This window comes from Camelus ferus, chromosome 1 (genome assembly GCF_009834535.1).
Source record: "Camelus ferus isolate YT-003-E chromosome 1, BCGSAC_Cfer_1.0, whole genome shotgun sequence".
NCBI classification, from domain to species: domain Eukaryota; kingdom Metazoa; phylum Chordata; class Mammalia; order Artiodactyla; family Camelidae; genus Camelus; species Camelus ferus.
The window spans coordinates 21,757,156-21,772,395 of record NC_045696.1 but is presented as its reverse complement, the minus strand read 5'-3'; the positions used below and the strand labels follow the sequence as shown (position 1 = coordinate 21,772,395).

The following is a 15,240-nucleotide window of genomic DNA, read 5'->3' as shown; positions in this document are numbered from 1 at the left end:
CTTTCTTTGCAGGAATTCTGCAGCATCTGATAGTGAGTGGATGGGATGAGGTAGAAGGAATGCCTGGGGGATTGGGGCAGATGCTGGTGGAGGGGGGGATGTCTGCAGGAGAAAGAAAGTACAGGACCCAATAGACAGGGACAGCAAGTGGCTAGTGATCCAGATGAGGACTCCTTCCTAGGAAACTAGACCAAAAGGCACCTAGACCTTGATAAGTATCTGGAAGAGGATGACTTGAGTAAACTCAGGAACAGTCACTTTTGCGGGAGTCTTTGAAATGGCCATTTTATGGAAGAAGTTAGAAGCCATCACAGCCTGAGGTACAGGCTACAGATCTAGAGGACCTCAGATACGCCTGACTTATCAGACCTGAATCTGGTTTGAACTACGTTTGTCTCAGAGACTGAAGCAAAATTAAAACTTTCAGGGATTCAGTGACTTAACTATAGGACAGAAAAAGTGATGGGAGGAGGGGACTGGGAAAGTCCTTATACTTAGGACAAAAGCACTGTTTTGATGATTTGGCATTAAATACATCATTTATTAGTGGCAGATTATTCAAAAAGCAAAATTATAAAAATCCTTGATCAAAGAAAATGAAGATTTATTGATGACAATAAAAATTTTGATACTATGTCAGACACATTTTTGTGTATCTGAATTCTAAACAATGAGGGGTCAGAGAAAGATCTGTTTTATTTAATTTTTCATTATTTCATATGAACTGCTTACCATCTTCACATACTGGAACAATCTAGAATTTTTTATAGGAATGAAAACATACGCTGCTGAGAGAAGAAAGACTCTTTCATGATAAGGGTCTGACATATCTCCATGTGGACCAAGACGTGCCTAGTTTGATAAGAAAAGTCTCAGACATTGAACTCACTTCTTCTTCTGTTTTTCAGTAAAGGAAGAACAAAAACTAGCCCAAACCAGTCCACACTGTGGATTTCAAAAAGCACCAGAAAAGAAAGTGGCATGGAAGTGTAATAATTCACTGGCTTGGCTCCAGAAGGAGTTTTGCAATTCTGGATCTGTGTAAGGAATGGCATCAGAACCTAAGCTTGGAATGGCTTTGAAATCTCAAAGGATCTGCAAGATGAACTGTAAGCTCCCCCTTGAGGCAGATATTAAAATAATTTTATATGGTTACTTTTTCATTTACAAACTACGCTATGCTAATAATGGAGTGAGACATGCTTATTTTGCTAAAGGAAGCACCCAAACTTCAAGTAAATGGGATAGACCATGCAGATAAAATTGCTGTCAACACGTCACAGAAGTATGTGCATTGGAAGCAGTTATTTTTGTCTCTTTCACCGTTCATAAGTTGTAATCTAGTTAATGTAATGTAAATCGCATTGCAATTTACAGTGTGCAAAAAGTATTTTTCCTTTACATACGTGTTTGATAAAAGTGGACTGTTCTAATATTTATTTTTACGGTGTTTCATTTTTCAGTACATGCTGTTTTGACTAAAGAAATTTATCACTGTTGTCAAGTGACTTCACACACACATAAATACATTACCATAGGAAAAAATGTCTTTTCTAGAAATGGCTCATCCTCTTTTACTTTCTCTGCTTTGGGTCAGACTGTGTGTAGAAAATGTCTTCAGAAGTAAGAAGTTATTTCATGAACTGTGGTATCAGTCTACTCAAATATTTTACTTAGAGGCAAGGATTGTCTGATTTCAATTGTGCAAGATGTGTGCCTTACAATTATTTTTAATTTAAAATTCAACAGATTTTGTAAGAACTTTGTTAATAGTTATATAAACAAAAATATACTCAATTTCGAACAAAAAAAGTGGCATACTCAATATAAATCATCTGTCTTCACATGTTGCCTATTATAACCACAAGTAGCTCTATGAGGGTTCTGGAATTGATGTGGTCCCTCCCTTGCCCACAAAGCAAAGATGGTGGTTTGGGTCTGGGATTACCCCGGAGGTGGATTAGCTGCAGAGTTTGCCTAAGGCTTTTCCTACCTGGTTAGCCTCTATCAGCATATAAAGGGGCTTTACAGTTGGGACTAGGTGAATGGTCACCGCTGCTGTGGACTTAAGGCCCAGCACACTGACATTTCCAGGAGGAAAGAAACTATGAACTAGTATGAAAATGGGTTGCAAGACATCAATGTCATGTGTTCGTTGTCGAGGGTGTGGCGAGGACAGTAATCTGGGGCGCCTCTGTCCTAATCTTCTAGTTTCTTCAATGCTTGTGGCTCCTTCTTCTCAAGAGAGCTGTACCTATCTGGTCGTCAAATGTCTCTGTGCTCCTTTTAATCAAATAAAAAGTTCGTGTTCCTGAAGAATGATCATTGGTGTTATCTAAATCTCTTAAGTGCACAATATACAGATGTGTTTGCAACAATATATGGGAACAGATTACTGTTGTGTGTGGTGAGAATGGAAGTCATGGGTGTAGAGTGTTTTAAACCTCATCTTTTCAGTTAGATTCAGTTAGATAAAAACGTGCTTGCATTAAAGAAATTCACAAGTCCAGTTGGTGGGCAAAATTAAGAGGCAAAATAGAAATCAGTGGGCATCAGTCCCTTTTCAGCTGCTCAGTGACTGAGGAATTGGGCAGCTGTGTTCTACATTTAGCACTCCTCTTTCTTTTCCTGGCCACCCATCTTTCTGGGCAGAACAGGAGACCAGCTGCTGGGATCCCCCTCCTGCCTGCCAGCTCCCACCATGCACTCCTTTAGTCAGGACTTGACAGAGGGAGACGAGGCTTTCCCCACTGTCTATGCCACCCATGGCTACAACAGCTGCAGGGTGGGAGAGGCAGAGCAATGGGGAAGGGACTTGATTTTGCCTTTGATCTTGATCCAGGACTGGATTACTCTTCTGGTATCGATTACTAAACCCATGAGTTACGCAGGGTGGGCCAATGAACTTCTCTCTTATTAGAAGATGGCAGAGAGGCTGTCCTCAGGGTTTCTTAAGCTGACCTTTGAAAAATAAAAAATAAAAATATATCTGTTGTGAGTATTTGTATTCTCAGAACATACTTGGACTGTGTGTTCTGAAATGCAGGTGGATTGTGAAACTATATTCAGGGGTTAAAATCAAACAACACACCCCACCCTGCTGCTCCATTGTTCCTAAACACTCCGTCTTTCCTATCTGAAACAGGTCATTGGACAGGTCTTAAAAAGAACAGAGTGTTCAGGGACTCCCAGTTTTTGTCCTAAGAATAAATCCCATGATTATTAACCAGAAATTTGTAGTCCTCAACCATCTGGCCACACCTTCTCGATCATTCCCCAGAGAGAGAGTCTTCTGGTAGGACAACTCATGATTATCTACTGCCCCTTCTCCCTAAACTTTCAGGGTCACTCCCACCTACACAGTGGTCTCCAGTGCCTCTTCAATATGTCAGTAAAGATTACTCCTCTCGGGTGTAGCCCACATCTCCTTTCTTCCATAAGAAAGGCCAATATCAACTGACTGATCCCTTCTTCCAATTCTTTTAAACCTTACTCTCTCCTCTATTACTCTGGACCTTATAGACTCATGCAAGAATGTGTGTGTGTGTGTGTGTGTATGCATGTGTGTGTTTGAATGTGCCCATTTGTATTAATTTGTATGAATTTAATCTTCCTGAAGAAATCAGTAGATTTTGTGTTGTAAGCTAAACTGAAGTTTGCACTTACTCTGGAAATGATCCAGGAGACTAAAGCAGTGAAGCCAATTCATTTATTCCACATTTTTGGCCTTCTAATGGTCGATTCAGCTGTGTCTAAATAAGTTTTGCACGTGTTAGAAATATCCACTCTAGCACCTCTATCAGAAGAAAATGGTAAATAGTGGTATTTCTTTGATATGTCTGATTACTTTTTTTGAAACCTAAAAAATACTAGCTTGAAATAAATGGATGGTATGAATAATCCAGGTTAAAAATGATCTAATGAAAGAATGACAGTGTTAGTTAATTTAGCTTTTATTTTGATACAGCGGTGATATATAGACTTGTACTAGTTTGCTAAGCTAGTTTAATAAGCTTATTTGAGAGAATTGTGCATTCAGTGTAGTCCAGGTCTGTGACATGAGCTTACAATAAGTATTTTTTTTATAAGTGGAGGAAATATTAAGGATGTGCTCAAGATGGATTGGAAATGCATTTGGATAGGAAAGTAGGGAGACAATTGAGATTCTGATAATAGTGATCAAAGCTAGAATTAGATAATTTATAGCAGTCTGTTTCAAACAATAACATACTTTGTGCAAAACAGTCTTATTTCCTTTCTTTTCCTAATTTTGCTCAAACTTTAAGTGTAATAGTTTATACTTTAAAATAACATTCCTTTATAGAGAATATGATAAAAATGATTAAGACCATAGGAAATAATGATATCTGTGAAAGAATAGCTGTTCCCAATAAAATCAAAATGTATTGTTTCAAAGTTACTTTGTACTGTAAAGATCATTTTTCCACTCAGCATTTCAGTGGCTTAGTTAAGAATAAAGGCTTTTAGAAACAATTTTTTCAAAACTCTCAATTTTCATACTTCTTAAAGTAGAATGGGAAAGCTGCCTCATATTCATCTTTGTTTTAGGAAACAGTCCTAATGTAGAAAGCTTTGTATCCATTCTGTGAACCTCGGGACCCGGACGTACACCCCTGGGCGATTAGGCAGCGCACACTGGTATCCAAATGATGTCACACCAGCGAGAAACCATCTGTTGTTTTCTTCGCACATTAGTGGTCCTCCCGAATCCCCCTGAAGAGTACATCGCAAAAGAAAGTTGTAGATGTGTGATCAATTGACAGAAATATATACAATTATTTTTAGCAAATAAATTCAAAACTGAAGATCAAAACTTTGGTTTAATTGCTAGTCATCTGTATATAGTCTCACCATCACTTAAATCAAGGTCGAGAATGAGAACCTTTTGCTGTTCAGTAAGGACACGGAGAAACTATGACAACGAAAAAAAATTTGTATGTAATTTTTTATGATTCACTTGTATAGCAAGCATTTCCTTACTTTAATTATGGCAATTTACTGGGTACTAAGAAATTTTCTAAGGCACAACTGTGAGAGCATCCCAAGTAAAATATGTATTAAAAGCTAATCCTTTTAATAAAGGAGGTATGCCCTAAATATTATGAGGGTCTTTGTGGAAAAGACAATTATCCCACATTTGGTGCTTTAGAATAACTAAAACCTCACACATAAAGTTGATTTTAATTCTCTTGGGTAGCATTCACTTTTTGGCATTAGACAAGCCCAATCAGATTTGAAAAAAACTTAACATTTCAACTGAAATAGGCACATCTATGATATAACTTCTAGTGATAGGCACACATGTTTTCAGCTGAGATTTTAATTGATGAAGTTTTTAATTTTCATAAATATTAATTATAGCAATTCACAGTTAATTACCTAGATTTTACTGCACATGATTATTTCCGTGTAATGCAAGTGAATATCACATAAACACATAGTACCATTATTTAATGACAGAATTGACAAAAACTTTCTCACATTAATTGGGCAAAATTTTTAAGTTAATCTTTTTTATATTTATGAAGGAACTTAAAGCCTTGTGTACTTTGGTTGAAGTCACTGGTACAATAGAATATTTCACCCAAGCTTATGTTAAAAATTATCCTGAGAGAGACTTTTTGCCTGATTCTTTATTATCTTTGGGACCTATATTTGAGGGAAAATAATGTGGTCTAGAAAATCACCCTCTCTCTCCTGGGTATAGAGGAGCATCAGTTGCATTGGCAACCACAGGTTGCTTCTTTTCTAGAAGTAACAAGTGCGTTCAAGCTGTTTGAAGGCAGGGATTGTGATTTTTATTTCTGTATCCTAAACCCTTCGTCTATATTTATGGAACAGTATCAATCCAAGGTAAGAATAAATACAGGCCCAGTGGAAAAGAATCTCAAAAAGAATACATATATATGGATATGTGTGTGTGTATATATATATATATATACACACATATATAGATATATAACTGAATTACTTTGCTGTACACCTGAAACATTATAAATCAATTATACTTCAATAAAAACAAAAATAAAAAATAAAAATAGAAGGATAAATACTGGCTCAAAGTTATACGTGACCTTGAAATTCGTCAAAATAAACCTCAACTGTTTGGGTATTTTTAAAAGTAGTCATTTGGTTTTCTTCATATTTTCTAAACTGATTCAATTTTTTAACAGACAATAGAATCCAGACGTTTATTACACGGACACGGGTTTTCAGTTACCCCGCACATACCGGCTCTGTTGCAGTTATTCAAAGAATCCACCAGCAGGCTTAAGGCCAAACAGCTGGGCGGTCCGTCTGGTTGCGAGCCCTACGTCTGGTTCAAACACTTCCCACCATCTGAGACCCCATTTCAGTTCTATTCCATTACTTCTCTCTGCCTTAATTTTCTGATTTGTTCAATGAAGGTGTCTCCTTCTTCCACTGTCCCAGAGATGTGTTAAGTACTCCAAAAATAGAAGTGGAAATGTCCAGAATGTACAGTATTAACCTAAAATGTCTGCTGCCACTTAGATGCTCTACTGGAAAAGAAAAACCTCCTTTGACCTAGCAGCTGAGTGTGAGGGTTGGAGACCATCTTTGTTTAGAGGAGTGGTTCTTTAACCTCAGATCACGTCGGAATCCCCGAGGGCTTGCTAGCACACGCTGCTGGACCTCCACGCCTGGAGTTTCTGACTCGGCAGCTCTCTGGCAGGGCCGGGAACTTGCCTGTGTAGCAGGTATTCGGGTGATGCTGATCTGCTGGACCAGAGGCCGTGCTTTGAAAAACCAGTGGCGTACAGAGCAAGGCTCGGAATAGTCAGCAAGATGGGTTTCTGCCATTTACTTAGTTTTATAGAGAGACAACTTTCTACAGCCACACAGGGCACCTTAAAATCCAAACAACTGCCCCACAAGCACAAGCCGTTGGTAAACCAGAAGATATTCAAGAACGTGTAAATGATTAAGAAGGCAAGCTCTTCACCACTATAGGGGGAAAAATAATGCTTCAGAGAACGTACTCAAGTGATGTCTCAGTAATGAACATGCATCATGTAAAATAATGCGTTCTTATTTAATCGGTTAGTCCTCTTGTTTAACACAGTATTAAAGCTGAACAAAGACAACCTAGTGACTCGAGACTATTGATTACTCAGTCATGATAACATATCACACAAGGTATTGCCTTGTGTGGGAGCTTCCTTACTTGCTAATGGACAACATACTTAGACTCTCTGGAAATCAGAGCCAAGTATGACAGTTCAGAGATGTGGCATGAGTTACTGGCTTAATGTGACCCTAACATCAGTAGCGTCAACAGTCATATTTCCTACCTGGTACAGGAGGCGTCTGCCACGCAACCCCTATTAACTCTAATTGAAGTTGTACAGCTGATTTCCCTCTTGAACGATAATTCTATAAATCTCCCGCTAAGTGGCAATATATCTTACCTTTAGCACACTTTTCACTTTAAAAGGAAAGTATAAGATCAAAGATAAATTTTAAACAAGTTTGCTCTCCTATTTGTCTTCAATTTGCAGTGTTCATCAAAGCAGAATAAATGTAAAACAAAGCTGAATATTTCACATGTCACAAGCCATTGACTTAACTAGAGGACACTTAGATCCACCTTCCTAAGTGTCTATTAAGAAAGTCTTGTATCAAGACAAATTATGACATATGCATTAATATGTGTTAAGATAAATAAGTTGTTTCCACGTTAACAAAATGAAACCATTTGTCCACAATATAAATTGCTACGTCCACATCTGTAAATTATTTGCTCAGTTCTGCTATCAGGTTTAATCTAATCCAGTAGATGTTAACGCATTAATATTTTATTAATTTTCAAATACAGAAAATATGCCAGAAAACTTATTTACAAAGTCTCTTAATAAAAATTGTTAATATTTTTGAGTGCTTACTTAGTGTCTTATATGTGTTACCTCTTTGAAACCCCTCAGCCATACCTAAGTGACTTGCCTGGTCTCACTGGTAAGTGTTAAAGCAAGGGTCAAATAGTTTGAGCACAGAATCTATACTTTCATGGCTACTCCATACTGCACCTACAAATTAATTATAATTCTAAAATCTAGCAGAATTTACTTTTCATTGAGTGTGTGTAGATTTCATGGAGCTCACAGATGGCTACATTATTTCTAGGTGGTTAAGACTTTTTTTATCTTCCAAGAGGGTAGTCTGCGAGTAAGGGTTTTCTTTGAAAGCCATGCAAGTCAAAAGCTAGTGATATTCAAATATGTTGCGGGCTATCCAGGTTGGTTTTCATCTGGAAATTATTTTGAGTCACTGGATACCTGGATCATCCTCTAAACCAGGGTTGAAAACAAGGAGTCTAGGCCAAATTCGCCTGCAGATCTGTTTTTGTTTGTTTTCTTTGTATAGAAATTTTAAAGAATTGGAAATTTGGAAATAAATGCTTATAACTAAGGGGTACACTCTCCAGCTCACCCCCAGGCCCACGACTGCATATTTTACTCAGCTGTCTGACATCCGCATTTTATGCCTCATCCCTAAAGACATCTGATTTGTAACCCTTGTCGGTAAAAATCCATTTTGTTTCTAACGCTCAGGTCCACCCAGGAAAGCTATGCAAAAGCCACACAGAAAAGTAAAAAGTCACAGTTTTGAAAAAGAAGAAATGAAAAATTAGCACCCTGAAGATTTCTGTGTTCCCTGATCCTTGTTGAGCAACGAAGTCATCATATAGCAGTGCTTTCTGGAAATGCAGCGGAAGCAGTTTTACCATTTACCTGGCACGAATCTACCCCTCCTTCTTCGTAGCCGGCACACACCATATTCGCTGTAATGTTGTATTCGGGCATCTGTTGTTGGCATTTCTCATTTGAGAGAAGGGGAACATCAGCTTCTTGCAATACGTCTGCAGGAGGACCTGTTCAACACGGATAATGCAGCCAGCCCGTCAGTCAGAAGTGATCAGCATGCATCACTGAATGAGCCACCATCAGTCTTCTTTATTTCAGCAGTTCACGCTCATTATCAAGTACTGTGTGTACGTATAAAGGAGCTAAATGCTAAACCTCGTACTTTCAAGCACATAATAAAGCCCATCTGTGGATTTTGCCAAATGGATAACAGTAAAGCACTTCTTTAGTTTCCAAGGGCCAACAGGGTGGTAGATTAGACTAGATAGCCTTTAGGTATTTTCAGTAATTTTAAACAGTTACAGCATTACTCATGGGGGGAAAAAAGCCGACCAACATAAAGAGTTTCATTCATGGAAATTAGCAAAGGCTCAGAAATCCAGGCGTGCTTTTCATCTGGCACCTGAAGAGGTGCTCCCGGATAATGGCATTCAGCTCCTGTGTGATGCAGTGTGAGCGAGCAGGTGCACACTGAGCAGGAGACAAAGCTCAGATGAACTGTGCCCTGGTCTAAGGGCAATCAGCTTGTCAGCCACGTGCAGGCGAAGAGAAAGGAGGCATTTAGTGGCAGAGTATACTTCCACGCTTTTTACAAAAATGACTCATCTACTGGAAGCACGAATCTCTGTTTACAGGAATACTGATCCCAAGAGAGACATGAAAAACGCAGGTGTCTAGTGCCCTAGAAAAGGTAACTGGTAAGCATTTTCTAATAATTGGCAGGTTTATTTAGTTTCTCAAGAGAGGCAGAAAGTTGAGGATAAGGGGGTACATTTGACAGCCAACATTGTTGCAAAAATGCAGGTGATCTCATTTCCAGCTAAGTTTAACACCCACACTAAGAAGATAAGAAATGTATGTATGTGTGTGTATGTGTGTGTGTCTACCTGCGTGTGTATAATTTAGGTGCAAAACAATGTACGTATAACCTAGTGGTGGGTTGATAAATGTTTAATAACTGATCTTCAAGAAATGAAAAACAAAGCCCCAATGTGTATTGTCTGCCAATTAGCCCGCTGTAAACACTCCAACCACGGTCCATTTCAGGGTGCCAGAGTGACAGTGAATGTGAAGTTGGGAGCTGATGCCAGCTGGTACCAGTGACTCCAGCAGCTGGATGATTTTTAAAGCTTGACAATAGACTTTAAGTTTAAAAAGTGAATTAAAGAGGTTATGATGGAGGAGAACTTTCAGCATTTCACTGTCATTTGCTCTATGAAGATCAAGAATGGGCTGGTAGACTTAGCTTTATAATAAAGATCAAAGACAATTTTGCTGCTTGTCAAGGGGTAAAAAATTGGCTGGGTATGTGATAAAACTTTTTGGTAAAGGAAAATTTGAGCAGTGTTCTTACATGTGACATCTGTCAACATGAGTTGCCATGAGAATAATTGAGAATACACATATTCACACACACAAAACATAAAAATGTCAGTAATGATATTTTAAGTTGACCAATTGCCTTAATTTAATTGACTACTTCATTACTTCTTAGTAAGCAACATGTTCATGATCTTCCTAGAAAATTAATTAGTGTAAAATACTCAAAGAGGGGAAAACTGAGGTTTTAGAAGTAGTTGGAAACCCTCAGACAAAGTTCATAGAATTCATTAAAATTGCCATCACCCAGGAAGTATTCAAACATGATCTGTTTATTCCTAAATGAAATTGATCTCAGATGTAGATTTTTTTTTTTCTTGGCTCCATATCACTCTGAGAGACTTCCCTTAAGCCAATTAAATGCATATCTTTAGTACCAATAAGCAAATGGGAGCAAGTTTACTCAGCTCTTAAAAAAATAATAATTTCCTATGGAATAGAGTCTTATATTTTGTTAGTGGATAATTTGTTTTTTGAAGAGTACACTGTGGTCATAGATGTATTTTACTTGAAGTCCGATAGAGAAAATTTTTATCTAAGAATCATTGTTACTCTTTAGATTTCAGATTTAATAAGTCATGACATTTTTCAAGTGGAGGAAATAGAAGAATTTACAGTCTTTGACTTCAGTGTATTTTATGGATGGCAGAAATGAAGCATTTCAGCAACATAATGTAATTGCAGTGAATAACGTTTTTTGGAATCATCAGGCAAGGATTCGACTTAGACTTTATGCTCACATTCACAAGAAGTAAGGATATTTTAGCTGTGAATCCTTTGTTGCTGGCATCTGCATCTTTCCGCAGGATTCTATGCCTTTTCATCTCAAGTGCAATTAGGATTTTTAAATATCACGGCTCTGACCTGTTGTGACTGCAGAGACCAGGTTCTCCCACCAGACAATAGTTTTTCCTCTTTGCTTAACTATTGATGAGTTGTCAAACATTATCCTACATGGAGTATCTCCTATTAGGAATTTCAAAACCAATGAGCCTCACAGTTACATTTAGAGAGTATGAAGGCTTTTTTAAAAAGTTTGCTTATTTTTAATATGCATCTTTTCTTTGATTGGAGAATGTGCTATTAAATGACGCTAGTGAGTCAATGGTATATCTATTTATATTGGCCATATCTGAGTCTCCTTGTCAGTAGGCAGAACCAGCGTGATAAAACTGATCCCCTTCTCATTTTAGGGAATGTGAGTGTGAAGCCTTTATGTGACAAATAATAATAGCTTTATTGATTTGAGAAATGTAACAGCTAATAATTGGGTTTTTGATGAGATTTTATTTTGATAAGACTTTATCCATGTTTTACAGAGATACAATTTTGTAGCCCTTGGTTATATTCATTTCAATAGCTGTATCTTTTCCCTTTATCAGAGTGTTTGTAATACTTAAATTAGATATTGAGTTTGGAGAATGCTTGAATTCCCCTCCAATAAAAATTGTAGTTTTATAATATAATTCACACAATTTGGGAAAAAAATTAAATTATGCAAATATACAACATATGAATATAAGCCTAACAGTGCTTTTAAGAGATTTTGCAGAAAACTGTTATGAGTTTTTAAAGTGTTGAAAATATTCACAGGATAGAGCAATAGCATGTTTTTTACCAGCAAATGTTTTCTTTGTTTTTGAGTCTGATAATTTACCTTGATATACAACCGTCCCCCAGCCAGCAATAGAACAAATTCTTCCTGGAGGGAAAACTTGATTTTCTTCTGGTAAGCAAATAGGTTGTATATAATCTGGAAAAATGAAGAAAACAGAAATAAGAACAGACGCACATGCATATCCAAAAGGTTTAACAATCAATCATTTTCAACATTTCATCTAAACAAAAAAAATGTGTTTTTGTTTTATCCTGGCTGGACATTTTTTTGACATCAATCTTAGGGGAAAGAAGCTTTCCAGAGCAGCACTTCTTTGCTAGTGAATCAGGTACCACTGGTGGCTTTTTAAGTTCCTCCACATTGTCTCCTAGTTACTCTAATGTAGACAATGTCTTAGTTCTGGAATTAGTCATTTATATTTGATTTCTAAATAATCACGGTACTTAATAGAATGTGGTGCCAGTTCTGTGAAAATCTTGGTAAGGCTGTTTCTCAGCATCAACTAAGAGCAACTTGTGCCAATGTTCTGAGGCTTCCTTGATTTTCCCCAACTATCTCCACATTAACAAAGCTTTTAGGCGATTGTTTCACAGAACCCTTATGGAGGCATTAGCACTGGTTGCTGGCTTTTTATGCACTTCTCCAACAACTGGCAAGCCTCCGAACATTTATTCAGCATCCACGACCTGTAAAACCCAGGGTAGACACCAAAGGGAATAAAAGGACAGGGTTAATACAACTAACCGTGGCAACAGTCTGCCCTGGACAAGCGCTCTGATGCACGTGGAGACCCAGTGCCACAGGAGCACAGAGACAGCAGCACTTCCTCCTGCCTGGGCACTGGAGAGTCTTAGAGTGAAGGCTGGAGCTGAGCAGAGCCCTTCGGGGTAAAGTTCACTCCCCCAGGTGATTTCTCGCACATTATCCAGGTATTTGGAGGAAGTCCTCCACCTGCCATTTTCATGGATGCTGTTGACTCTCCTTTGTGGGTAGCAGTTCTTACTCACTTTGCTCCTGGAACATACTCTCATCTCTCAGTTTGCTCTACTCTGACCTTTGTGGCAGGGGGACCTGCCTTTCTTGCACAGGAGAGCCAGAGAAGGCATGTATTAGAGTGTGACATTTTCTCTGGGCTGCTCCTCCGAGCCCACTGTTACAGAAGGCTCCGAGGGTTATATTTCACTGGTTAATTTCCTAGAAAGTTGGATTTAAGCACCTTGATGAAGGTAATTTAATATGTTTCTCTCCATTCCCCAATTCCATTTAAATTATAATGATTTCTGTAACAAATGATCCAACTTTTATGGACTATTAATGCACTGGTACTGATAATACTTAAATCTAATTTTGAATTAACTTGGGCAGATGAGATGACTAAAACTGATTTATTTTACCTGTGTAATTCACTTTAAATTCAAGGTGCATCATGGCAATGTCGCTGTCCTTTCTCCGTCTATTGTAATGTGGACTTATGACAATTTGATCAATCTGCCGGGTTACTATTTGAGGAGAAGTCAGATTTGATGTCATATGCAGGCCTAGGATTGCTTTCCACTTGGTTGGCTCTAAATTTCTCCTAAAGATTATGAAAAAGAAGTATAAGAAACCCTTCATCTGCCAAGTTGCTTTCTAGAGATCTTCATAGCAGGTGCTTCAGGGCTATGTGTTCTCATCCTCAGATATCCTTGAATTTCTCTGAAGAATTCTTCTTTAAAAATTTTCCATTAATTTTTATTTTTCTGATCAGATCATAGATGAAGCCTTAATTAATGCTAATCTTTATCACATCTTTTAAATCATCTCTCTTTTTTTTTTTTTTAAACTGCAGTATAGTTGACTTACAATGCTGTGTTTCTGGTGTACAGCACAGTGATTCAGTAACACATACATGCATACATTCTTTCAAATAACACTGTTACTTGCCCATCTCCCGTCTCTGATTTAATGAATCTGGGATGGAGAGGAGCACTTTTAAGAATTCATTTTCAAATTGAATCTTGAAGATTATGGTGCTGTATGGTGAGGTTTGAGAACCACTGCTTTATAGTGCATTCCACTGTGGTGACTGCATCTTGGTCCAGGGTCTCCTCAGACAACCACGCAGCTCGGGTAATAACGGAAAGAGGTTCAGCAGCATCTCTTGTTCGGGGGGGGGGGTCCTTGAATTCACAGAGTTCATATAAGCAATACAACCTATTATAATGCTTATAAACTAACACACCAACTTGAGTGATTTCCACACAATGGTTTTCCACATACAACGTTGATATTGAGAATGTACTGGTAAAAGATGACATTTGTATTGTAGGCAGATTAAATTGAAGAGTATATTGTAATTTGAAAGTGTACAGGGACTCCTATATGTGCTATTGGCCTGCAACACCTTCATGCCAAGAAATGACCAGTGAACAGCTGGAATTAAGCCACCTGAGCCATAGTCACAATGATGTAAAAATTCAGTAACACAGTCTTAGCAGAACCAGTGACTTAATTCTCAGTAGTCTCAAATGCCTAGTGTCATGTGCTATTTCAAAGGTTAAAATCCAAGTTACCTACAAATATAAAGGGGCATTGAAGTTGTTTGAAGTCCATCTGTTTATCTTTCTATCTATTCATTACGTCGTTATATTTCCCAAAGGATTATGTTTGATCAAGTAGCAGTCATCCGCAAAGCCCAGGCATTCAGTAAGCGTCCACTTACAACCACACTGCATTAAAATCTGAGGGAACTTCCTTGAGTGCTTCATAGCAATAGAACAACTCCCATTCATGGGGAAGCTGCTTTGTGCCGAGCGTGATGCCAAGTACTTTGACGGCATCATCTCATTTCATCCTTATCCCAGTTTCTACGGCTTTTACAGTTGGAACAAACTGGGTGCTGACGGTTTAAAATGATAGGGTGGAGACCTGACGTGGGACTGACTTTAGAAGCTGCCCTTGCACCAGGAGCTGGGGTGCCTCATGGAGCTCTTGGCAGGGTTCTGTGGGAAAAGCTGAGAACATTAGGGGCAGGAGGGGGAGACACAGAGTTACCTAGGCTCAGCCAGGGGCTGATGTCTCTGCTCCTAGCAGCTGGTTGCAACTCCTTAACTGCCCAGATGCTGGGCTGGGAAGGCATTACGGTGCCACAGAGGCCCCTCTGATTGTCAGAAGGCCTTCTCACTCTCTCTTTTCCGGCACAGAGGAATCAGGACTTTGGTCAAGCTGGACATAATGATTATTTCAGATGTTCTGACCGCACCCACTCCCACTGAACCCTGGAACTCCCCTGCCCGCCCTGGCCTGCTCAGGGAGAAGGAAGGGATGGAGTGAAATCTCCTCCCTCATGTCCCATCCCTG

The 15,240-nt window shown here is 38.5% G+C and overlaps 2 protein-coding genes across 4 annotated transcripts in view; one reads left to right on the top strand and one right to left on the bottom strand.

The window, feature by feature from the left end:
* CHODL (chondrolectin) overlaps positions 1–2,618 on the top strand; it is a 269,700-nt gene extending 267,082 nt beyond the window's left edge. The window contains exon 9 of one of the 2 annotated variants that reach the window (XM_032477084.1): positions 909–2,618. In XM_032477084.1, coding sequence (XP_032332975.1) covers positions 909–993 — 85 coding nt within the window. In that variant the 3' untranslated portion in view covers positions 994–2,618. The remainder of the gene's footprint in view (positions 1–908) is intronic. The other variant, XM_032477087.1, reaches the window with a different exon arrangement.
* A 1,190-nt stretch (positions 2,619–3,808) lies between these two features.
* TMPRSS15 (transmembrane serine protease 15) overlaps positions 3,809–15,240 on the bottom strand; it is a 107,191-nt gene continuing 95,759 nt past the window's right edge. For both annotated transcript variants that reach the window (XM_006184077.2, XM_006184078.2), the window contains 4 exons: positions 13,296–13,477; positions 11,941–12,036; positions 8,772–8,911; positions 3,809–4,734 (listed from right to left, as the gene is read on the bottom strand). In XM_006184077.2, the coding sequence (XP_006184139.2) occupies positions 4,579–4,734; positions 8,772–8,911; positions 11,941–12,036; positions 13,296–13,477 (574 nt within the window). In that variant the 3' untranslated portion in view covers positions 3,809–4,578. The remainder of the gene's footprint in view (positions 4,735–8,771; positions 8,912–11,940; positions 12,037–13,295; positions 13,478–15,240) is intronic.